Raw genomic sequence first — 26,534 nt, 5'->3', positions numbered from 1 at the left:
CGAGACTCTACCTGAATTTTGTTCATTCAGTCAGTACTCCATTAAAAGAAACTTATAATCAAGTAATACGGGCAATCCACCAATTAATTCACTTAAAACAGGCAATCCACCTTAATGCCAAGCCATGGTGCATTTTTACTTCATTTATTCTAAACATAAGAAATAAATTTTTAAAAAAAAAATTAAAAAAACGATGCAATGTTGCCAAACCGTAAAAACTTAACCTTTTTAAGAAATTGCATTTATACAATAGCTGAGTTGCTCGCGACAACATCACTGAAAAATTTCAAAATATTTCTTGAACTGTTTCAATAATTTTGGACATAGATAACCTAATACTAATAAATCTAGCATATCATGTTGTGATATGTAAATGTTGTTTCGATCACATACTGCATCTGTATACTAGTCAAACTCTTCAGCAATGGCTGTTGAATCTTGAGCTGGTTTACAAATGCAGCCAAATCAAAATTAATGATACAGAAAGAAAAGATACTTATAGTTACTGTAAAGAATTTATTTCACAAATACAGATGTAAACTGAGAGTTTCGCTGTTCAGATTTCTACAGTCATGCATAAATATTAGATTTGAAAATCCTTTGTAACATGGCAGACGTCTCCACTGTTGTTTAATTCCCAAGTTCTAGCCAGACAGGTGTACATACCAAGCCTGTTCTGACTGTAATATACTCAACCTGTAAAGACAGTCAAATGACTTAATTGTCTGACTTAGTTTTAATTAAAATAACTGCCATTCAGTATTTTTAAATAAATCTTCATTTTTAATTGTCTGACTAAAGGTTATGTAGCCTATGTATAAAAAAGTAAATTTATTGAGCTTGTAGGATCATCAAAAGAAAAGTTCAAATAAAATTAAATATTACATACAAAGGGAGTTTTCAACCTTTTTTAAGGCCCACAAACTTCCACTAACAGTTACGGCTAGCAAAATAGAGATGAAATAAATAACATAGCTACTATGAGAGGTAATTACGAGACATCACTATAGCTGCCGAAAGATCTCTCTTAAGAACTCTATGCTTTATATATGAACTAATGTGTATATTGCTGGAAGCCGACAAAAGTAGAAATGAAAGTGAAGGCAAAATAATAAGATTTCATCCATTTGACCATTAATAAACATAAAACTCTTCACAGGCAATAATATAGCTTGATCAATTGAGCCAACAACCTTGACCTGAACGCTGCTTTATTTGGTTCAAGTCCTGTTGAGAAGGTGGTATAAAAAATTTTCTCTTCAAGTATCCTCAAGAAATAAAATACAAGGTTGTGCAAAGAAAAAAGCTTGCATTTTGTTAAGGCACAGGAAATATTTATCTTCAAGGAATTACGTATATATATTCCCTATGTAACTAGCGAGTTCTCCGTAAATCAAATATCTAATATTTGTACCCTTTGCTACATAAATGAAAAACGTGTCTTCATCATAGAATGCAAGTCTGCCCACGAAATCATCTATGCTAAATTTCATCCATTTGATTTTTCAACAATGCCCATGCTTTATAAGATTTGTGACTTTGCAGAAGTTTGTGCAATACACACCATAATTTTGCTTACTTGTCTGCTATCATGATATATGGACTTTGTGAGGCTTCAGGGCTAAATTATAAAAATGTTTTCTGCCATTCCAGTTATTGATTTCTGTTTAGTTGTTTACCTGGACAAATGTTAAAACTTTTGTGCTTTTGTCATGAACAAACTACCCCTGCCTTTAAACCATGTCAATTGGTTTGCAAGATTGGAATAGTGTGATGCATTTTTAGCAAATTTGTCTGAATGTCAGAAATGTCTCTAAACAACGTTTACTAATAGAGTAATAATTTGCTTGTTCAAACCCACAGTGAATTTTTCGTTGAAGCTGCCATTTTGAACATCATCACCTCTAATGCATTATCCAGTATTATCAAATGAAAGTTAAAGAGTTAACCTTTTGTTTTGTACTTTTATCTGTTAAGTAAATTTATTATAGGGATCACAAATTTGATATCGTTTTGTATTGTTAGTCTTAAATTACCTTATGTTTGTCACATTTTGTCGAAAAAGTGAGCTTCAAGGTTTAAATGTGTTTCAAATTTGTTTGTATAAATACAGACATAAACAAAAAGAGTTATATCTAGTACAATTAGATATCTAGCAGTTTGTAAATGTTACATAATAACTGAAAAACCTTGAGATCTAATGCCAAATTTAATGGCAGGGCTATTAAATCTCCCATTCAGTTATAATAAAAGTGCTCTGCATTCCTTATAGGAAGTTCTATATTAATCCGTCAAACGTGAGAAAGGTTGTATATATTTGTGTTATTTGAAGCTAAAGGTCTGAGGCAAAAGTAAAGGTCTACTTGGTTTCTTTAGCAAACAACAGTTTAAAGTGATAATTCTTTGAAATGCAGTCTGTATGCATATGGAATCACTTTATAAAATGATATATCACAGTTCAAAATGAAACGTTTATATTGCTAAATTCCAGCAGAACTTCACAATGCATTATGTGAAATTTTTAGTGAATAGGGAATGGATAGTAGTACAACATTCGTTTGGCTGCTAAGCTTTCGTGAAGGGTATGCCAGGCATACAAGGTGATCGAAGATTAAGAAGATCAAAAATATCAGTTGATTAAATAATTGTAGTGTAGGCAGCAGAACCGGGACAACTGGTTCAGCTGTACTGGACTGCAGAATAAAGAGGCGAAAAATGTTAGAAGTATCAGGCAGCAGAGAGCATAACACCGACTCTAACCTAATGTGATATCTGTGGAGAGCTAAAAGAAAAAAGTTCATCAAGTAACATGCGAGGAAAAATCACGAGCTAAAGCGATTTCACTATCATCAGTATCTTGACAGAAACTGTGTATTAAAAAAAATAATTTTTTATTCACTTGGCCACTTATTGTTTGATGCAACATTATTGAAGGTTTGGGGATAAAAGTGAAAGCTTTCATCGTGAATAACGGCAATTGTCAAAATACCAATTAAAAATGTTTGACTAGAATTGAAAGCGGTGTCCATCCAGTGAAGTCAATTCATCTCTTGCAACCCAAAAAATTTCAGCTTGTGCAACCACTGGTTACGTAAATGATTAGTTTTGCCTATGATTATCAAAGCATTATTGCAAAAGATGTGAAATGGGTAAAAAAACCTGCATCAGGTGCAAAAATTGTAACTGTAGCATTTTAGTGCGAGTGAGTGCAAAAAAAAGGTGAAGAAAATTGTATAAAACTGAACTAACATGCTTGAGTAACATAAAGTGGAATTAACTTCGAAATATCTGTAAAATCTGCAGATTTCAAATTTTTCCCTAGATCAAAAGAGCTTACACGGAGACATCGATTTCACTCCATGAAGGAGGTTCTTTGAGTAGTTACCCTAGCTTTCTGAAGCTGAGTAAAACTAGTATCGTAAGAGAAATAGAAAATCTTCCAAGACAAATGGATCATGACTGTCATTGTAAAGCAAGGTATTTACACAAAAAAACATAAGGAGGAACTATCTGAAATAAAATTAACCAAAAGAATAAACATTTGAGAGCAATAGTTTTAAATTGCCCTTGTATGGCTTATATTGTCTGCTCATGACTGTAATATTAAGTAACAAGAAGTAACATGACTGTAATATTAATTGGCAGAAGTATAATTATTTGTAATGATGCTTATTATTCTGATGCTAAACTTGCGGCAAAAAGCTTGAAATAAATTAAATTTTTACATACATAATATACTTTAACAAAGCAAATTAGTAATAAACAAAAAAATGCATCATTGCATTATTTCTATTTAAAAATGCAATTATATGTCAAAAATTAAGCTACTGTTTGTCATACATACTTCTGCATGGGTTCTGGATATATATTTAGTACTTAATGTAGACATGAGCGTAATGTGGGCACTTCATATAACAGACATTTAATAGCATGAACACTTTATTAACACATGAACAAAACAAATAGTTTACACAAAAAAAGAAATAGAACCATATGTATCATTATTACGCTAGCATACAGTAAATTGCTTTCGTTACTATCCGTCTCTTCTCTTCTAATGTAAGTCACGTGAGAGTGAAGCGTTGCACACCGTAGGGCTAAACTGTGCATGTGTGGTCATCATGTCATCGCACTGTTTATTGAGAGCAAGTCTCATTTAAAGTTCCAAAGAGCCGCAGTTAAGGTGTCAGGAGCCACAGTTTGGCCATGCTTGGTATATACTAATCATGTAGTAGTACAAATTTGTTTTATAGTCATCATAATGTTAAATAAAAATCACATTTTAAACTACTGAAATGGTTAAGTGTACTCTTTATCTTTTACATTTACATTACATTTTACATTTACATCATCCTCACTTTATGATAAGAAATGTCAGAAAGCAAATATATATATTAAATTCTATTTGAAAACTCTGTAAAGATGCAAGATTTTGTTTTTCTACTAGTAGGAATATCTATTGCAAGTCATTAAACCTTTAAGTAGTTGCATTATATTCAAGCATATTTTATAATTTATGCTTTTCCTTTATTGTAAAATCATAAGAGGCGTATTTGGAAGCTAAGTACCGTTTTGAAAAAAAAAATAGTAAAACAATTTTTTCGAATCCAATTTTATTTTTACATGAAAATACATGTCTTAAACTATTTTTCAACATAGTTTCCGCCAATGATCAAACACTTGCCATAGCGGGTGACCAGTTTTTGTATACTATCGTCAAAGAAACTTCCCGCCAGTTTCGATAACCACGACTCCACAGCATTTTTCGTGTCACCGTCAGATCCAAAGCGCTTGCCACCAAGCTCACGCTTCATGTGCAGGAACAAGTGATAGTCGGATGGCGCCAAGTCCAGGCTGTACGGCGGGTGATCGAACTGCTCCCAATGAAACTGTCGAATTAACGATTGAGTGACACCAGCAGTATGGGGCCGAGCATTTTCATGGAGCAACACAATTCCTTTACTGAGCATTCCTCTTCGTTTGTTTTGAATGGCACGCCCTTAGTCTTGTTAAAGTCTCACAATATCGGGCCACATTAATGGTTTCACCTCTGGGAAGAGATTCAGTAAGCAAAATGCCTTTTCTATCCCAGAAGACAGTGCACATGATTTTTTGTGATGACATTGTCACTTTGAACTTTTGTTTTTTTGGAGAATGAGTGTGTCTCCACTCCATCGATTGTTGTTTCGATTCTGGTGTGAAATGACACACCCAAGTTTCATCACCTGTCACAAATTGGTTTAAAAAGTTTTCTACCTCATCACTGTACCGCGTGAGAAATGTCAGGGCACTACCAAGTTGCTTTGTTTTGTGAATATCAGTGATCATTTTTGGAACCCGTCGGGAACACAGTTTGCGATAATTCAAGCGGTCAGACTCATTTTCGAACAAAACAGTACGTGAAATTTGTGGAAATGTCTCTGAAAGAGTTGTCATTGTAAAGCGCCTGTTCTCATGAATTGCTTCATCAACTTTCCTTACCAAATCATCAGTGACAACAGAAGGCCGACCACGCCGAGCCTCGGCGTGGACATTTGTTCGACCTGCATTAAACATTTTTACCCACTTTCTCACCATTCCATCACTTATCGCGTATTCACCGTAAACTTCTGTCACTTGACAATAAATTTCGGCCGGTTTAACATTCCTCGCGTTAAAAAATTTAATCACGGCACGAATCTCACAGTCAGCGGGAGAACTAATTGTCTTAAACATTTTGAATGTGCACAGCAAACTGAAAACACAACATAGAGCAACCAAAATGGCGACAATTGAAAGTCAGTGAACAAGAAAGACTAGTGCGCATGCACGGGACGCCTACCACAGCGCTGCGACGGCGCTAGAATGAAACGGTACTTAGTTTCCGAATACACAATGTATTTTGAAAGTAAGCATGAATTTATATTTTCAAATATTGTTAGTCTTTTATATTTATCTAATTTTTTTTTCAATTGTAAAAATAGTATTTTCTAATTTTTGTTCATCAACAGAAAACCTACAGTTTATTGATCACAGTAGTTATTGATTAATTCCTGTATTTTAGAATAAATGCTAATTCAAGTAGTGTTTTATTTATTTTTACATAAATATTTTTGCATTTTTATGTAAAATTTTTCTTTAATCATCTCTCAATTATTTTAAAGACTTTTTAATACATATTTTTGTTACCTGCATTTATAGTTAATTTTCATGCTACAGATTACAGTTATGAAATCATTATGTACTTTATTAGTTCTTCTAAGCTGCGGAATTAGTATTAACTTCAGTAAATTTGTTAGGCAGGCCTTGAGCCATCTTTTATTGTTGAAGTTCAGAAGTATGTTCGTTAGCTTGTCAGTAATCTTTTAGTTATTAATTAGTTATTAATTTTTTTATAGCTGATGGTGTGCTAGAATTAAAGGATTAGCAATGAAATGGTTTCATGCTTTTGAACTACTCTTTGCAATTTTCAGACGTAAGCATTATAATCATTCTGACAACATATATACAGAAGGGCCATTACAATACGGCCACCCTGTTAATAAGATGTAGGACCACTTATAGCCCTCAAAACTGCTAGCACTTAGTAAAAACTGTAGGTAAATCTGTAGGTTGATGTGGCATTGACACCACAAGATGCTGATAGGTAGTTTAAGGTATCTGGTATCAAGTACTCACCAACTGGTCCTGCAATTCCTACACATTGCGAGGGGGTAGCGTGGCAGCATGAATTTGGTTTTCCAGGTGGGTCCACAAATGCTCTATTGGATTAATGTCAGGAGAATTTGGAGGCCAAGACATGACTTGAAAGTCATTGGAATATTCCTCGAACCACTCCCTGTCAATTCGACTCTTATGACATGGTGCATTATCCTATTGGTAAACACCATCCACCGCTGGAAATATTGTTGTCATGAATGGGTGAACCTGGTCTGCAACGATGTTTATGTAGTGCACAGACATCAGAAGTAATTGATCAGGGATTGTTCTATGGGGATTATGTGTCTTAATGTGCTCCATGAAAACATTACCCACACCATAATACCCCCGCCTCCAGCTTCTCTCCTTCCAACCATGCATCAGGGAGCCAGGGTTTCATTTGGAAATCGGCATATTGGCATACGCTTGTCAATGTGATGGACCAGAAAACATGATTCGTCGGACCATGCAACTTTCTTTCATTCTTCTAATGTCCAATTCCGATGTTTCTTGGCCCATTGCAGATACAGCTGTTTTTTCACATTATGTCACTAATCGTGTCATGTTTGAAAAGACAATGCATAACCCTTTATATACTCCATGCACGTGCAGTGGTTTTGTTCCTGGACGAACTCACTATTATAGATGGAGGGTGGTCATAATGTAATGGCTCTTTGGTGTATATTAAAAATGTAGAAATGGCTTCGCCCCCCCCCTTATCTAGTACCCTCAGTTTTCTTTTAAAGTTTTTTACATTTTTAAAAGCAATTTTTTTAATTAAAAAAATATTTTCCCTGTCTGCAAAATTTCAACTTTAAAAAAAAAAAACACATTTTATGTATTAATGGCTACAAGTTGTATATAAGAGTGTAAGTTTTTTTTTTTATATAATAATATCAATTTTCATTAAGAACTCCAAACTAATAATGCATTTATCTTTCTTTCTGTGCAGAGACAGACTCATAAATACTTAGGAAGTTACTCTGATTGTTTTCAATTTCATTTTTGCATAAATCAATTCCTTTGCTCTTGGCAACAGGATCTTTTCACATTTCTTAGTGCAGGATCAACAACTTTCACAACCTGTTTAAATAAATCCCATAATTGTGTAATAGAGCTTGATGGAAAAGTGAATGAGGAATTGTTTGTTTGTCCAGCCATCCAGTTGTTTTTCAAACCCAATGATAAAGACTGTTTTTCTGCAGTAAGATGGCAGTGTATAACACAGTGAAACTGTGCAACCAAACAGTGTGTTTTGATGATATTCGCATTGTGTCCTATTTATCACGTGCACCAGTATAAAACAAATCTCATCATTCCAGAGGATCACTTTTTGTTCATTTAAATTCCATTGATCCGTATTTCTTAGTCTGTGCTTGGCATTGTTTACCGTATCTAGGTGTATTATATTGGTTGCTATCAATAAAACTGTAGGTTGTTTCAAATAAATATAGAGTACATGTAGAAACAGATCAAACATGTCTCTATTTCATCATTACTCTTCTCCTAATCTATGTATTTTTTTATTTATTTATTTATTTATTTATTATTATTATTATTATTATTATTAGCATTCCAAAAATTCAGTTAAATGTTAGTATTTTTATTTGTGTTATAGTGTTAGTATTTTTAGATTGTAAATCAATCTTGTAGCCTTTATAGCAGGGGGGGGAATCATTTTGAAGGGTATTACTTATTTTTTCTTATGTGACCATTCATAGTAGCTTGTGTGGCAGCCTTTGTGAAGCTCATAGGAAATGAGCCAGTAAAAAAGATGTAGCTTCTTCTTTTGATACCTAGTATCACTATGTTGCTATTTCCAATCTCTAACTTTGTGTTGCTATTTCCAATCTCTAACTAAGGAAAACTGCTTTCTCTTCAAATTAAGATCAAGTTAAGTGATATGAAATAGAACAATTTAGAAGTGGGTACTTTTTATTTCTATAGTCTCCTTAGGTTTTTTGAACTCAGGTATCTCGTCCATATATTTTACAATAGGACATGGACCTTCAAGAGCTGCAGAACATTATGCATCTCTTGACAGTCAGTGAAATATACAAATACATTCTAGCACTAATTCTGCTATAATGCATTTCTGTTATTGTAAAAAAAAGAACTAATGATTTATGATTGTAAAGAAGTTTGTTCAAATATTAAAGTTGTAAATATTTCTGAAATCTTGATGTCAGCACTGACATTGGTCATCCAGGTCCCAACTATCTGCCTTGAATTAAGTTAGTTTTATTCAGCCATATTACTAGCAACATATTTACATATTATTGGTTGCTGAAATTCGCAAAAGCTGTATGTAATGTTAATACTTATAGCTGCTCATGTTGTTGGTGCCATACATTGCTCTGAATTTATAAAATAAAGAATGTTAAATAGCGTGCATTAAGTGTGTTTATTTCTATAATTTAGAATACAAGTAGCTGAAATGAAACTTGCTTATGAGATCTAGTGTTCCATTTTAAAAAATAGTGTGCCATTAAAATTTATGTATTATTACTGTATCTTGAATATTATATTTTACTGCTTACTGTATTTTTCTAATCTTAATGTATTTTCACCATAATGAAATGCCAGATTTAAAAAAAATGTAAAAAGATTTAAAGATTTTAATGTGATCTATTGTATAATTTATAGTTTATTTGAAGTAATAATGAACATTTCCTTTCATGTTATAATTTCTTTTAATTCTTTCTCTCGCCCCGCCCCCTTTTTATCCAATACAGATATACCTTTTCTGATTTTTGAACAGTTGTGAAAATTTGTTATGCATCTTTTTCTTTGTTTTTCATACATGTTTTAAATATTATCAAAGTATTTAATATATGTATATGCATTTTCAGTGAATCTTGTAGAGTTTGTACATAATTTAAATCTAGTTAGCTTTTCTATCATATTTCATAATTTTTGGAATCATACAGCAGTGCTGTATTGTTTATGGCATACAGGTATTAGTTGTAGAATTATTTGATTATTCCTATGTGACTAATGACAGTATTTCCTTGCTTTTTACTTCTGTTGGCAAATGTAGGTTTCAACTAACTTGTTTTTATCAGGTAATTATTAAATAATTGTAAAATAATGTGTATGAAGTAGCAGAAAAATTCTTCAGCTGTCATGTGTTATAACTCTGTTCATGTTAAACCTGTATGTATTATAACATGTATTATAACTCTGTTCATGATAAAATGTCAAGGATAATTTTGGGTATAAGTATTAACATTAATGTACAAAATTTACTTATCTCTAGTAGATCTCACATTTACACATTAAAGTGTCTGTTGATAATATACCACAGTATTATTTATTAAGTTTCAGATATCTATAATCTAAATAAGTGTAAAAGTAAATGAAATAAATAATGTTATAAGTTATATTGAATACTTGTTTCAGAATTGCTAATGCTGTCTGTCATATGTTTAACATTGTGGGAGTTTTGTAGAGAAGGGGGATAATAATTTCAAAAAATAAATATCTACTAGTTCTAATGAAAGTTTTCTGTCAGAAGACATTATTAATAAAGTTTAAAAAAATTGAAAGCAATACTAGTGCAGATAGTAATCACCACCCAAATCTATAATTTTGTGCCAAGTTTTGGTAGTTTTTCAAAGTCTTTAGTCCAGAAACTTGGTGGCCGTGAATCCAAAAACAGATCAACCTCATTTTGGACATCCTGCGCAGAATGGAAGTTAGCACCAGCAAGATGTAGCTGTAGGTGTGAAAAAATTAGAAGTCCGAAGGAGCGATGTCGGGCCTATATGGCGGGCGTGGCAAATGATCTCATTCGAGTCCATATAGAGGCCAACCGGTGAGTGTAGGCACATGTGGTCGTGCATTATCTTGAGGGAACATTACCTTTCTGTGAGTTCTGTGAAACCAAACTCAGTTTGATGTTTTTCCTTGATAGCAGTGTCAAGAAGGATTAGAATTCACTGTTAACCTTGCTGTCGAGGATTTTACCTTTTTTGAAATCTCTTTGTGAATAATACTGCAGCAATCCCACCAGATACAAAGCATGATCTTTTAGTTAGTGAGATTGTGCTTTGCGATGCTGCCAACGGGCTCACTGGATGCAGACCAATGCCCTTTTCAGCCTGTGTTATTGAAGTAAATTCACTCTTCATCAGAAGTGACGATCTGGTCCAGAATTTTTGCAACTGAACTTTTATGTCAAGTTTATGTGACGCATAGCGTGACTAATGGACATAGTACTAGCGTCTACCTCCTTAGCATACTCTCAAGTGGTTGCATACTGATCTTCTTCCACAAGTTCTTGCAGGCGGGCCTTATTAACATCAGTAAGATCTGTAAGCTGGCCAGAGTGCTCTGCTTTTTGAATGTCATGGTTCGTGTTTTTGAATTTGATACCAAACCTTCATAGTCTCATATAATATAACATTAGTACCTAAAGCTATACACATGATTTGGTGACATTCTGTAGCTGTCCTTTTGCAACAGAACTGGAAATAAATGATGGTTCTAATCTAGTAGCATGGTAGTTTCATTTCAGACCTTTTATTTAATGGTAATGATTTTTTTAACAAATTTTCACAACACATTGTTCTAAACGAAAATTGTTTAACGAAATATGATTAAACACGCCAACGTGAACTGTTTGCACAGACGATATATGCAGTGGCAGGAAACTTTTGTTAAAACTCGATATATTAAAAACATATATTTTGCCTTAAAAAAGAAATATAATAATTCAATTCATATTTATTTTTTACAGTTTCCTTTTTACATTTATTCTTTGAAACTAATTAAAAAATGTTCTGAATGATAAAGTACAATATTATAATTATAATTTAACTTTTTTTTAATTAGTTTTAAAGAATAAAGATGTTATAAAAATATTTTTTCGTATAAAAAAGAAATGTAATTATTCAACCTTTATATATACAATATTTTTTTAAATAAGCACTCTTTTTTTATATTTATTTGTTTATTACAGGAATGGGGTAATAATTTAGAAACTGCGCTTCAGAAATTTGAAGTAGCTGTTGAAAAAGTATTATCTGAACATGGTGTAGTAAGTAAAAATTTTCATTTATAATAATAAAAAATTAGTATAATTCACCAGAATAATGTAATAAAAACTCTGTTTTTATTTTATTTATGTATTTTTAGAAAGTTGTAGAAACTCAGATTGATCCCACCAAACTTGCAAATATTGCAATTGAATTGTATGTCATGACTGCAGTCCTGTCAAGGTGTTCGCGCTCATATGTTGATGGCCTGAGAAACTGCCATCATGAGGTAAGTTCTCCCTTTTTGGTCCATCACTCTGTTCCTAATGCTGATATAATTATCTGTATGGATATATCACAATGTATATTGAGATGTAATTCCAGTCCTTTACTCCTCCAAAACCTGTATTACTAATTGGAACTGAATAAGTTTGAGGAAAAGATTATATTTTGAAAGTGAGAAATAGCTGAAAATAAATTATGCTTTTCTTGGCCAGAGTGAAGGCTCCATCAGTAGTCGAGTTATTAGAGACTGCTGAATACTGGTAATTCAAACTCAGGTGAATGGAGTGGCTGCATGGTTGGTTTTCATGGTTTTTCCCATGTGTAACATGATTACCAGCATAACCTAACCTGCCTAAAGCAAAACAGGGATGTGTTACTAACCTATTTGTTATGCTATTGTTTCATTAGAACAGAGAAGCGCATGAGACCTAAATTTTTCACGAGTTTAAATTTATGCCTTAATGTATATCAAAGATTTTTTAAAAATGGTTTGGATTTTCTAATCATCAGATATGACGAGATTAGGTTAACAAGATAGAAGTAAGAGATGTAGATTTAAAACTTCAAAATGCCCCAAAAGGAGTTGTAAATAGAAATGGAATCAAGTTTTTAGTTAATAAAGCTTCTGACCATATAGAGAACCTTATATTGATATATAGTCAGGTATAAGATATCTCAGAATGGTATTCAAGAGAAAGTAGTTAGTTCTTCAGATTAATTAACATCATATCATACACTGAGTTATGATAACAAACACATTAAAGCTATCTGCTAGTAGGAAATCTTTCCGATGGTAAAAAGACTAGAGCATTGCTGGTACCATCAGCATTTCGAAGTAAAAGCTACCAAGTGCACAAAACCCTGTATCTTTCAGGTGGAAAACTAGTGCCGCCGTCACTCGATTCTTTGGGTAACAGCAAAACCAAGATTTATCATTTATACCTCTCAGATAAATCCACGAAGTATCTGATTCATTCGGAAGCAAATGCCTTGGTAGTTCCACCCACAGTTGTGGAGCGCAATCAGCCACCCGCCAAGCATCAACTTTTTGCTGCAAATGGGACTGCAATACCTACTTTTGGACAAAAACTCATTAAACTGGACTTATGCAGGGAATTTCATTGGCTGTTTGTCATCGCTGCAGTCTCTCAACCTATTATTGGGGCTGACTTCCTTCATCACTCTAAATTAGTGGTCGACATTTGTGAATTCTATTGATGCTTGAGTTAAATAATGAGCAACGGCTTCATTCTTAGGAAGTGAAGCCCACAATCGTTGTATTTCGCTGAGCTTTCGATTAGCCCCAAGGAAGTTTGTTGCATTGTCGCTGTAAATGTGACTTGGAGCTCCTCGTCTAGCACTGAAACGACGCAAAGCAGCTAAAAATGCATCAGTGGTTAAATCACTCACTGCCTCGATATGTAGTGCCTTAGTAGCGAGACAAATAAATAGAGCAATGTAACCCTTGGTTGATTTTGCTCCATGACCCTTGTTGAATTTGGTTGAAATAGGACTGGCATAGTCCACTCCGCAGTTGACGAAAGGCCTCTCGAGTGTTACATGATGCTTAGGTAGATTACCCATAAGCTGAGATGCGGTGGATGCTTTAAATTTGAAGCATTTGATGCATTTGTGAACACATTTATTAATGAGCTTTCTTCCACCTACGATCCAATATGATTGTTTGATAATGTGAGACAGTAATGAAGCACCAGCATGTAAATAAGTCACATGCTTTTCTTTTACTATGAGATCACTTATTTTGTGTTTAGCTGTTAGAATCACTGGGTGCTTTTGATTGAAAGACAATTCTGAATTTTGTAAACGTCCTGCCACCCGTAAAAGACTGTTTTCATCTATAAACGGATGGAGGGAGTGTAGCTGACTTTTCTTAGGCAACGATCTTTGATTTTTAATGCATTTTAGGTCTTCATTAAAATAATCTTTCTGAACCCATCGAATTATGATTATTTCTGCATTTTTAGTTTCCGTGTAAGTGAGTGGAGAAAAGGAATCAGTTATAAGTGTTTGACATTTGACAAGAAGAGGTCGTCAAAGTATTATTTACAGCGACAATGGCACTAATTTCGTTGGAACTGAAAATCTGTTACGATCGATAGATTGGAAAGAAATAGAATGTCATTCAACTAGTATGAGAATACAGTGGAAGTTTAATCCCCCAACTGCTTCACGGTGGGGCGGTTGGTGGGAGAGGTTGGTACAAACAGTAAAGAAGATGTTGAGAAAAGTTCTCGGAAAGTTCTGTGTCTCTTACGAGGAAATGTTGACTATACTTTGTGATATCGAATCAGTGATTAACTCAAGACCCTTTACAAACTTTTCAGAAGATCCAAATGATCTTACGGCACTAAATCCTTCAATGTTTCTACAAGATGTGCATGACATCGGAGTACCAGACTTAGACTACCTGGATACCATCAATCTGACAAAAAAATACAAGTTCTTGCAGAACTTAAGAGAACACTTACGCAAAAGATTTTGTGATGAATATTTAGCTATCCTAGTGCAAAAACCATCTAAATGATCTACTGTGTCTATCAACAAAAATGACTTGGTGTTTGTCGGCAGCGACAACAAGAAGAGAATAGATTGGCCAATAGGTCATGTTGTAGAAATATATTCTGAGAAAGACAACGAAGTACGTGTTGTCAAAGTGAAAACTGCAATGGGTGAACTCCTAAGACCTGTGAAACGTATTTATCCTCTCGAACTTGATAGACCTAACTTGTTTAGTGACTTCACCATGAACAGAAAGAATTCTGCCGATAAGTGTGACAGTGATATGAACTATCAAACTAGATATGGATGTAAAACTGTAAAACCTGTTACATATTTTTAAATTGCTATACTAATTTTTGTTTATTTTCAGTATTTTAGAAATTTAATTGTCCTAACAGTAGTCAATTGGAACAAATTTAATTGTCCTAACAGTCCTAACTTGGATATGGTATGATTGTAATGCAGAAAATGTTTAGATGTGTAATACTTCTTTGTAAATATTAATTTTAGAGCATTAGTTACTTTCATATTTGTGAAAGTTGTACTTGAATTTTTGTGTGATTATTGATAAATTTTCTTTTGATGTTCCCATCTTATCGAGGTAAAATCAAAAGGTGGGAGGATGTCCCATTCTTGCCACTAAATGGCGGGTATCTCTTCCCACCCCCCTTTTTTCCCCCTCTAATTGAGTTCTGAGAACGAAGCCAGATTGGAACCACTCTGAGGAGCGTAAAGATTAAACTTTAGACTCAGAAAAACAATTAAAATGTACTGTCTTAAAATAATTATTGCCAACCTTGTAAATAGTGTATATTAGTGTTTTATTTGAATAAATAAGTAAAAGACAAGATGGCCTGTTAAGCCTAATAGAAACTCTTACTGGAAAACGTGATTATTAGAAGCCTGGCGTCGCGAACACTGAAGATGCAGCAGGAAAGGAATTTTACATTAATTTTATTGTAAATAGAAGAACCTGATGCAACAGTATTTGTGGACCCTAAAACAGATTAATGCCCCAAATTTCAACTATGAACTATGCCTGTTCAATCTCCAACAAAATCCTTGAATGTCAAATTCTTCTGGAGAAACTAAGACTAGGAAGTAAAAAGATTGTACTACAATGGATTCCCAATCATTGTGGTCTTTCTGGTAATGATCAGACCAACAAACTTGGAAAAAAGGTACAGAAGTTGATCAAAAGATATCTACAAATTGTTCTTATTATTCTGCAAAATTATACATTCATAAATTTTTTAAGCAAAATGGAAGAAGTGAACTTATGACACGGGGAGCTGGAGGAGCATCTTGGAAAGGAAATAATGAGACAAACCAGGGAGAATAGCTGTGGCTAAGTTTTGAAACTGGTCATGGCTGCTGATCTGAGCCATCTGTAATGTCTTGGTATTCTTACCAGCCTAGCCCAAACTGCCCACTTTGCAACTGAAATGAAAAAATGGAGAGGATCCACATCGGAAGATGCCTGACACTGCATGGAGTTTCCGAAGTAGAGAGGTATTGGAGTGCTATAGGCCAAATGATGAGATATTGAATTTTTATGTTGTATGTTTGCAGGCTTCTGTTCTGTTTGTATAATGTTTGTCTTATTCTCTGGTATTGGAAATAAAAATACAATCAAAAGTCGTTAATCCGGAATGATCTATAATCCGGACCTCAAAGCTAAAAACTTTCTGCGCATGCGCCGCGTTGACACATGCGCATAGGCGTTTACGCGTGCGCCTAAGACCTTTACGACTGCGCTTATGCGTGTGCGCAAGCGCAGAATACGTTTTCGCGTGTGCGTTTAATGTATAACAGACAGTATAAGCTAAAATTATCTAATTATCTATTTCAGTTAATGTTGATGATTGCGTTGTTCCTTAATCTTCGAATTGGATGTGGCTTATTATTTTTTGCTGACTGTAAGAGCAATTTTATAAAAGTAAACTTGAACTTTCGATTATGTCAAATAGAATTTCCGATGCTGGAGCTCCCAAAGGATCTACAAAACGAAAGTATGTTTCGATGTCCGTCAAACAAAAAGTGGAATTGCTGCAAAAAAATGGATAAAGACATAAAAAGGTGACAGAGAGGTTGGTGAAAACGAAAAAATTTCGATTGACAAAATAGTCGATATTCTCGGCACAGCAATTACGAGATTTGAACAGCGGAACTTTGTAACTGAACAAGAAATTATGTCTGTTTATAGAATTAAAGAGAAAGTATTATCACATAAAACGAAACAACTTACATTAAAAGAAATGTTTACTAAAGTAAACAAATAAATATTAAGCTTTTTTTTTTTTTTTTTTTTTTTTTTGTGGTGTGTGTGTGTGTGTGTAAATTTTGACACCCTTTAGATCATAATTGTTCTTTATTTCATAAATTACGGTTTCATATTTTTAATTTTTAAATTTCTGCATGCATTCTTACAAGATTTAAACTGATGATCTATAATCCGGAATCACCGAAGTCCCGACGAGTCCGGATTAACGATTTTTGACTGTAATACATAATTAAAGCACAAGACTGCACACCCTTGAACAACTTCCTCAAGCACACTAATCTCAAAATCAAATATCACATGCAATCATCATGCATTTAAATTGGATCCCGGCATTTTCAGACACATCTACTTCCACATGCATATAATCATGGCAGTTATAAAATTTTTTTTAAATGGATAAGTTAGAGAAAAACATAAATATATCAATAACGGAAAGCACATTTTGGGGTGAAAATAATGAAATATTATGCTGAACTAATAAAAATCATATGAAATTTCAAGAATAAGAGAAAGGCAGGAGAAATGTGTTGTAAATCGGGGTGCCAGGAGTGCGGTCAAAATTGGGAGAGTTTATTTTCGGTACATCATTAGCTACTTATATATGAAATTTTAAATTCCAAAGGGAATCTCAGAAAACACCAGAACTGATAAATGTATGTATGATAATACAGTACAGTGCTGAGAAGCTATAATAATTTAGATGAATGTGTGTAATAATGTATAGTTTGGCTTAAAATTAGAAAGCTGTAATAATTTAGATGACTGTATATATAGTTTGGCTTAGATTTTTTAGCAAATATGTAACCTAAAACTATTAATGAAAATGCATATAAGCTGGTTGTTTTTTTTTTTATTTATTCTGTAAATGATTGTTCAACCATAAGATCCCCTGTTCTAAAAATAGACTAAACAAATATGTTGGCTGTGTGTAAGTTTCCCCTTTTCACAAGGAATGAACACACTTGCAAAAAGTTGGCAAGTTGCCTGGATGGAGTGTGAATATCTGGAGTTCCACTATATTTATTAACCAATGCTATAAAATGCTAGTGGTGTACGAATGTGGATTAATTATATGTTAAAAGAGAAGATAAACTCATTCATTAATATGAAATTTCTAGCAAGTAGAAATTTATCATAATCTCCGAGATTATACTGTGGTGTTAAGAGCAGGGCTGTGGAGTTGGAGTCAGGCAGATTTGGGGGTAAAAGAAGTGGGAGCTGGAGTCGCTAAAAACAGGTCGACTATGCCTCCAGTTTTCATTGGACAGTTTGAAATGAAATTAAAATGAATTGAAAAAAATTAATGACAAGCTGAGTTATTATTTTTATTTATTGATTATATATAATTATAAATAGTTATTTTCTATTTTATTGATATATTAATAAATAAATATAAAGGAGGAGGATGGGTGTGATATTTGCCATTAGTGATTTAACTGATTCATTTAGTTACAAATTTCACTGGTAAATTTAGGTAAGCAGCAAGAACTCCCAAAATTGATGCCATTCTTAGGAAGCGAGCAGGAAAAGGAGCATTTATTTATCAAGCAACAGGATAAGGAAGTACATATTTGATGATAAAGAGGTTGTTAGAATTAACAACTTTTTTAGAAGATGTGGATAACCCTAATGTTTCATTAACAGAAAGACTGTGGAATGATCTTGCAGAATTGGAAACTCTTCTTTCTACACCATATATAGCCACAAAAAAGCTGCAATCTGAAGAATTAAAAGGAGGTGAGAATGAAAGAATGTGAAGTTTGTTCTTTCTGAAATGGAGGGTTTATTGCAGAAGGAATCATTTCTTCAATGAACAAAAGAGAAACTAGTTTGCTAGACAATGAGATCTTGCTGGGTTCAATATATGTAGATTCGAAACACCGAATTTTCTTGGATGATGAACAAATTAAAGAGGCAAAGAAAGCCATCTATGAACTTTCATTAAGAATGAAATTATTCTCAGAACAATTGGAAAATTCGAATCAGGGCAGTCAAACTGAAGACATTTTAATTGAGTCTCTACCATCCTCTTCCAGTGATGAATTAGATTTTGAGAAATATTTTTGGATAATATTGAAAAGGCTAAGGCAAAGCGAATGAAAATAAAGAACCAAGAGCCTTTAGATATAAAAACGAAAAAATACAAACAAGATGTCTATACGGCCTTTGAAGAAATACAGAAATATGATTGTGCTTGCAAGACACCTCTTTTAGAACTTATAAAATCTATCCTGAAAAGTTAAAAGGAGTAGCCCTAACAGTAACAGCTCTTCCTCCTACTCAAGTTAGTGTGGAAAGACTCTTCTCAGCTCTGAAGTTTGTCAAATCGGATCTGTGGCCCTCCAACAAAGATCTTGCCGAAGCTATACTGTTTCTTAGAAATAACTAATGCCAGTTTTTCCATTTCATAATAAATGTTAATTAATATAAATAATTTGCTATGCCATCATTTTTTTTTTCCCTGTAGCATCTATTACTTCTTTTATATTAAAAAAAAATAAGCTGAAACCCATGTGTATATGTTTACTTAAATATATATGAGGGAGTCAGAGTCGGTCATTTTCCCTACTGACTCCACAGCCCTGGTTAAGAGTTAATAAAAGTTTCACACTGTTTGAAGGTGTTAATATCTGTCTATCACTCACTAAATTTGCATTGCTTTTTAGATATTGTAACCAATGTACAGTTGTATGTAGTAAATATGTGCACAATACAAATATGATTAATACCACATTATGTAATTACATTTTGTAAATAAAAGAAATGCAGTGCAGAAGAGCAAAATTTTATTAATCTCTTTAATTTTATTTAAGAGTTCAATCTTAGCTTAAAAGCCAAAGTTTTATCCAGAAAACCCAATCTAAATATCAGTCCTCACTTTCTGATATAATGAATGTAAAATATTTATCAAGAAAAAAGTATTTATGAGTTACATTACTAAAGATAAAGTTAGTTAAACATGATGCTATAATAAACATTACTTTGTGTGTGTGTGTGCATATAAATTTTATACATATTTTCTCCTGTATTTCTTCCCTAGATGAGAATAGCTTACGCATTTTGTCATGATGCATGTGTTCGAACTAAAAAGACTATAGAGGATATCTATCAGGGTTAGTAATTATTTTCTTTCAATCTTTATTAAATGCTTGACTAGTTGTTTTTTCCTCTAATTTTAATATATACTGACTACCAATAAGTATTTGGACACCTGTGATAGAAAAGAAAAACTAACTTTATTCAAAATTAATAGTTGGTAGAGCCTCCACGAGAGGTAATTACAACGTGTACCCTCCGGGGCATACTTTCCACAAGTCTGTATGACAGCTAGTGGTATTTTCTTCCACTCGGCTTGGAGAAGACATAGGAGTTCCTTCACCGATTTTGCACGGATAGTGCACCCCTGAATTCGGCGATGCAACTCGTCCCAGAGGTTCTTGATAGGGTTCAGGTCTGGACTCTGGGCAGGCCAGTCCATTCGATGAACTCCATTGGCACCATACCAAACCTTGGTTAACGTCGAAACATGACAACTGGCATTGTCGTCCTGAAAGTAACTGGGGTCCAACCCGTAAAACTGCCACAACGTAGGAAGCACATTGTCATCCAAAATAGTGCAGTAGGCATCGGAGTTGAGCTTACCATGAATGGGGACCAAGGGTCCCAGCCCATACCAGGAGAAACACCCCCAGACTATAATTCCACCTCCGCTGAACTTGACTGTTGGCACAATGCATTCTGGCAGGAGACATTCTTCAGGTAGACGCCAGACCCAGACCCTGCCATCCGAATGGTAAAGGGTGAACCTTGATTCGTCACTCCAAAGAACCCGTTTCCACTGATCTACGGTCCAATTTCGATGTGCTTTGCACCACATTAACCGAGCAGCGCGGTTGGACTTTGTGATCGAAGGCTTATGGGCAGCAGCATGACCATGAAAACCAAGCAGATGTGCTTCCTTACGGATGGTATTCATTGAAACAATACTCCCAGATATCTGTTGAAACTCCTCGCGGATGAGGGCCATCGGTTGGGTGCGGTTCTTCCGAATTTCTCTGGACAGCACTTGTCGGTCTCTATCTCCCAGTTTCGTTGGTCTGCCGATTCGGGGTACATTCCGACAATCACCGCTCACCTTCCACTTCTTAATCACATAGGCCACTGTCAATTTTGGGTACTTCAGATCGCTAGATATGTCCCTTAAGGATCGGCCACATTTGTGATACCTGATAATTATACTTTTCTCGAAATCAGAGAGCTCTGAACTGCGAGGCATCTTGCATGCGACTAAAGCCGATGCTGTTTCCTACACGATATATACCGGTGGAGTCCGTGACGTACCTTAGGACCGCAGATATCGTCATTTGCATAGGTTTCCAAATACTTATTGGTAGTCAGTGTATATCTTATCATAATTCTTTTGTAGGTTATTGTTTCATTAATTTGTCCTTTTAAATGATTTGATTTTTGTTTTCAATAATTATTTTTATCGCACTTTTGACCCATCATGCTGCATGTATACACATTCATATTATTTAACCAGAATATGTGTAGTCTTGGCTACTGATATTGAAACTAAATTATAATTAGGAACAGCAAGAATCACGAATGGCTAAGTTTACTGCTTTTATTTTTCAACTACAAAAGAGAATCAACATTCGAAAACCAAAGTAATAATGAATCATTACTCATTGCCATTCAACATAAAAGAAATGTAAATATAAATCTGAATAACTAGTTGTTGCCAATCAACATTAAAGAAATGTAAATATCAATATTAACAAAATGTTAAAGTTAATTTTATGAAATAATTAAACACATGCAAAAATATAAAATACAGTACAAAGTCCGTAATCCGGACGTCCATTATCCAGAATGATCTATAATCTGGACCTCAAAGCCACAAACTTATGCATGCACATAAAGCCAGTAAAGCGTGTACACATGCACGCTTCCGATAGTGAAGAAAGTGACAGAGAAAGTTATTGAAAACAAAAAAATTTCGATTGACAAGTTAGTCGGTATTCTCGACACAGCATTTACAGGATTTGAACAGGGGATCTTTGTAACTGAACAAGAAATTATGTCTGTTTATAGAAGAGAAAATTAAAGAGAAAGTATTAGCACAAAAAAATGAAGCAACTTAAACAACTTACATTGAAAGAAATGTTTAATAAAGTAAACAAATAAATATTAAGCCCCCCCCTTTTTTTTTTTTTTTTTTTTTTTTTTTTTTTTTTTTTTTTTGTAAATTTTGATACCCTTTAGATCATAATTGCTCTTTATTTCATAAATTACGGTTTCATATTTTTAATTGTATAATTTCTGCATGCCATCTTACCATATTTAAAATGATGATCTATAATCCGGAATCGCCTGAGTCCGGATTACGGACTTTGTACTGTACTTGAAATAAAAAATAATTATTTGTAATAATTATTTTTTATAATAACTGGGCCACTACATATGAACATGTTGGCAGAATTCTGTGTAATTGGCAATGCCCTGACTCTGTTAGCACCTTCTCACAGAAAAACGATGATTTCTACATTATTTCTGCTATTTTTCTTGAAACTGTTTGGAGTCAAACCCAATCTTCAAGGTTATTGTGACACCCCCCCCCTTTTAATGGCCTGCTACACAAGTTAATTTGTGTAGTACATTGCTGTAAAAATTAATTTGTCAATATAGTGTTGTCAGAGACAACGTAGTTTTAACTTTATCAAAATCTTTGAGATTCTGAAGAATCTGACTGATGAAAATGTTAGTATTTATGGCAGTGATAATATTTTTATATATACACAGACATTTCTCAGAATCTTAGAATTCTTAGAAAATTTGAATAATTTATAATGCACTTACAATGATATAAAAGGATGGGAAAAGCAAGTTGTGTGAATCAATAATTGAGATATTTTGGGCTCGAGGGGGGGAGTGCAGAGAGAGCAACATGAAAGATTTGACAAATGTCCTTACCTGGCTGTTATTTTTGCAACCTTTGGTCATATGCATGTACTAAAAATGTTTTAAATGGTGCATAGTTTAATGGTTTCGAATTTTAAAATTTAAATAAATCAGCTTTGTAAAAATTATGACATCTACTGTCTTACATGTGTATTCGGTCCCTATGCTTATATTAGAAAAGTTTTATATTTATTATAAAAATAAAACACAAAAAGGTTGATTCCTGTATAATAAAAATTGACAGAGATATGCGATATAAAATTCAGGAATCGTATTCAGGGGTTGTACACAAATTGAAGAGTGAAATGTTTGCATTTGTATTTAATTAAGAATAAAATATTGCTTAGAAGAAGGTTTCTGATGTTAAGAGATTATGTGATGGGCATTTCTATGCAGATTATTGTCCAAATATTGATCAGTGTAACTTTAAAAAGGAGATCTTATACAATTCGTGATCTAGAAAACAGTGGCAAGCTATTCAGTATTATCGTTTGCATTAAATCTTAAGTAACAAAACTTCATGAGAACATTAATAACATATTTTTATACTTTAAAAAAAATGCATTTATTGCAATTGCTGGTCATTTATTTGAACAATTATCATAGATACCAAAATACTATTTTTTGTTCTATACTAAAATGAATTCTAATTTTCTCCATATTTAGTGTGTTTCTACATTTACATTCCAATATGCAAACCATTAATTCTGATATATATATATAATGTCAAACTTGAATTTTACTACATTTTACTTATCCTGTCTATAGATAGTAACAACACATATTTATGTCAAGTTTTGTAATTAATTTTTCTTTTCTTTAAGTCTTACTTATTAATTAGTCTTACTCAATCTGTCACTTTTCAGTCTATGTTGTTGTGAAAATATTTAAGTATAACTAACTTTTATATCACTTTATTGCACATGCTTTTTTCAAAAAGCTATATAATAAAGTTTAAATACTTTTTTTTTTTTTTTTTTTTTTTTTTAGGTGTCACATGGAATAATGAATTAAATCATATATTATTGGGAGAGCAAGTTATAGACTGTAAAGGCTATTTTCCTGAACATCCTTTGAAGCATAATTTTTAGCACAATAAAAATGTAGCATTTTACATAACCTAGAATGCTGTTTTATGAATTCATAATAATGTACAAATTGCAAACTATTATTCCTCTGCTTTTATATAAAAAAAAAATTTTTTTAAATAAGACAAAATTTTGCAGCACTTATATGATTTTGGGTAATATTATTATTCAGATGGATATTGTTACCAAATTGCCAGTCTCACCCATTTGCATACAAAATCGTGGAAAATACACATCACTTATTATTATCATCAAGTAAATTAATATTATAGAATGAATTTTTTAAACCAAAGTAATACTGTCAAATAAAAGATAATGTTGCCAAACAAGGTCAAAATAGAGTACATAAATTTTCAAATGACAAAGACATGTCACCTAGGGATTAGATTATCAAGCATCTTAATTTTCATTTAAAGTACCCATGTACAAAAAAAAAAAAAAAAAAAAAAAAAAACTTTTATTTTAGGGCAATCAACTGGACTAACTACTTTTACAAAGTGGAATTTTAAGTTACTTTTTTTGTGACAACATATCTTGCTTTTTTTTAGCTTTATATTTTTATGAGTTTGCTGTTTTGGAAAACTCTCTCTCTTTTTTTATTTTGCATAATAATTTTTATCAGAGTACCCAGCAAATAACATAATGATCTGAATTTAAGGGATAAAGTCAACTTGTTAAACTGCTATGATTAACTTCCAAAAATGAATCAATAGAATGCTACTTTTAAGTTAATTATTTCTCAACTTCTCTTATGCAAGATTTTGATGAATTTCGAAAATATTATTTGAAAATCAAAGCAGGGTCAAAATGAAATGGATATACTAGTTTACAAATGTTCATGAAAAGATGCGGCAAAAAACTGAAGATTTAGTCTTAAAAATTAGGAAAGATGATTTTGTATCAACAGAAGGTTGGTTTAGTCAGTAGAAGAAAAGAGAAAACATTGTTTAAAATTGCATTCATTGAGGAAAAATAGATGCTGATTTCCATGCTGTAGATGCATTTTTGTGAATCAAGTGATATAAGTTCTGTTTTTCAGGAAGTACTATCCTGAAAGCTTTTTATAATGCCAACAAAACAGGTCTCTACTGTTGTATATTGCCTCATCATATACATTTACTTAAAACTGAAAATTTAAAAAGCTGTAAAACATTGAAAGATCATGTGTTCATTTTTACTGCTTCAATATATGGTGGCTTCACAGAACACCACATTGGCTTGGTTAACAACGGTAATCCATTCCAGAGATAACATCATTATCCAAATCCAAATTTTCCACAAGTATAATAATGGTAATTCATAAATCCTTTTCTGGCTTAAATATATATTTGTGCATATGTATATATAATTCTGGCTATATTGGACAATCAGTTGAAGAAAGATATTCTTTACATTGATATGTGAACAATGCATAATGTAAATGTTGCTCTTAAACATAGTGAAGTTGTATATTTCCAGCAAATATCACAGTGATAAATCAGTCTTGTGACCAAGGATTATTACAGCAATAAAGAAACATTATCACCATGAAATGTGTATTTGGATTGTTTATAACATAGATGATACAGATGTAGGTGCATCTGAATTAGAAAGAAAAATTAATATTGCTGGCATTTGTTAAACATCTGAATTCAGGTCAATGAAAAATCATGCATGAGTGGACTCAGAGCTTAATTTCAAAAATTAGAAGTGCCAGAGTGCTATGAAAGACTGTCAGGAAACATGAACAAGAATAAATAAATAAATCAAATGACTCGTAAAATAATTTAAAAAATTAAATCAATAATTATTAAAATAACTAAATATTTAATCATTAGAATATTTTTAAAGTATAAAAGCTTTCAGATTTTATATTATAAATGTTTGTGTATAACCTTTATTTATTAAATATCGTGTTCTTTACACTTAAACCATAAAATTCAATTCAACAGCAATATCACAAAATAGTTTTAAAATGAGCATATCCTTTAGAATGTCTGATACACAGTCTCTTGCGCTGGAGATAAAAATGTTTTTTTTTTTTTTTTTTTTGCATAGTGTTGCCATTACTCGCTTTGAAATCATTGAGTTTGTTAATCAAAAATTCATTAAAGTGTTAGAAAATATGAAATCGATAATAAAACAAATTCCAACTTCCTAATTAGGGCTTCCAAATGCCCATATTCAGTGGAAGATTACGTTATTCAAAATTTAATGGCTCTAGGTACAGTTGTTTTATCACAATGCAAGAAACATTCATGCATTCAGGCAGATTATTCATTATTTAGTTTCTTTAAATATAATAAATACATGGCAATAATATTTGGTGGCAACAGTTTGAAAAGTTAGTCACCACAAAATGCCAAAACGAAATTAATAGCCCTTTTGGGCTAATCATTAAAATTGTAAATTTAATAAAATGTAAAGAGATAAATAAAAATTTAATAAGTTATTAAATAAATTGTAAATAGTTAAATAATAAAATAAAGTGCTGGACCTTCATTTATTGAATGCTGCAGCTGGAATCTAAATTTCACCCAAAAACTTGAGAAATAGCTCAACAGGTCTCCAATCGAATTTAAGCCTTGAAGGTAACATACTACTTCAAGGAGTGAAAAGACTGTTCTTTTTTCCAAGACACCAATGAAAAGCATTAGAATGGTTAAAGTGTCACTAATGAGACTAGATAGAATGTTATAAACAGCAACAGAATAGAGAAAATTTTAACTAATGATGTGTAAATATGAAAACAAAGAA

The 26,534-nt window shown here is 32.8% G+C and overlaps 1 protein-coding gene across 2 annotated transcripts in view; it reads left to right on the top strand.

The window, feature by feature from the left end:
• The window catches only part of LOC118195501 (complex I assembly factor ACAD9, mitochondrial-like), a 150,875-nt gene extending 126,937 nt beyond the window's left edge, over nt 1-23,938 (top strand). For both annotated transcript variants that reach the window (XM_035366827.2, XM_035366826.2), the window contains exons 17-20: nt 11,642-11,719; nt 11,818-11,946; nt 19,787-19,859; nt 23,701-23,938. In XM_035366827.2, the coding sequence (XP_035222718.1) occupies nt 11,642-11,719; nt 11,818-11,946; nt 19,787-19,859; nt 23,701-23,801 (381 nt within the window). In that variant the 3' untranslated portion in view covers nt 23,802-23,938. The remainder of the gene's footprint in view (nt 1-11,641; nt 11,720-11,817; nt 11,947-19,786; nt 19,860-23,700) is intronic.
• The last annotated feature ends 2,596 nt before the right edge of the window (nt 23,939-26,534 follow it).

Source organism: Stegodyphus dumicola, chromosome 1 (assembly GCF_044657685.1).
Source record: "Stegodyphus dumicola isolate Sdum_Otavi_A_Nest chromosome 1, ASM4465768v1".
Taxonomy (NCBI): Eukaryota; Metazoa; Arthropoda; class Arachnida; order Araneae; family Eresidae; genus Stegodyphus; species Stegodyphus dumicola.
The sequence above is the reverse complement of the archived record's forward strand: the minus strand, read 5'-3'. Positions and strand labels throughout refer to the sequence as shown.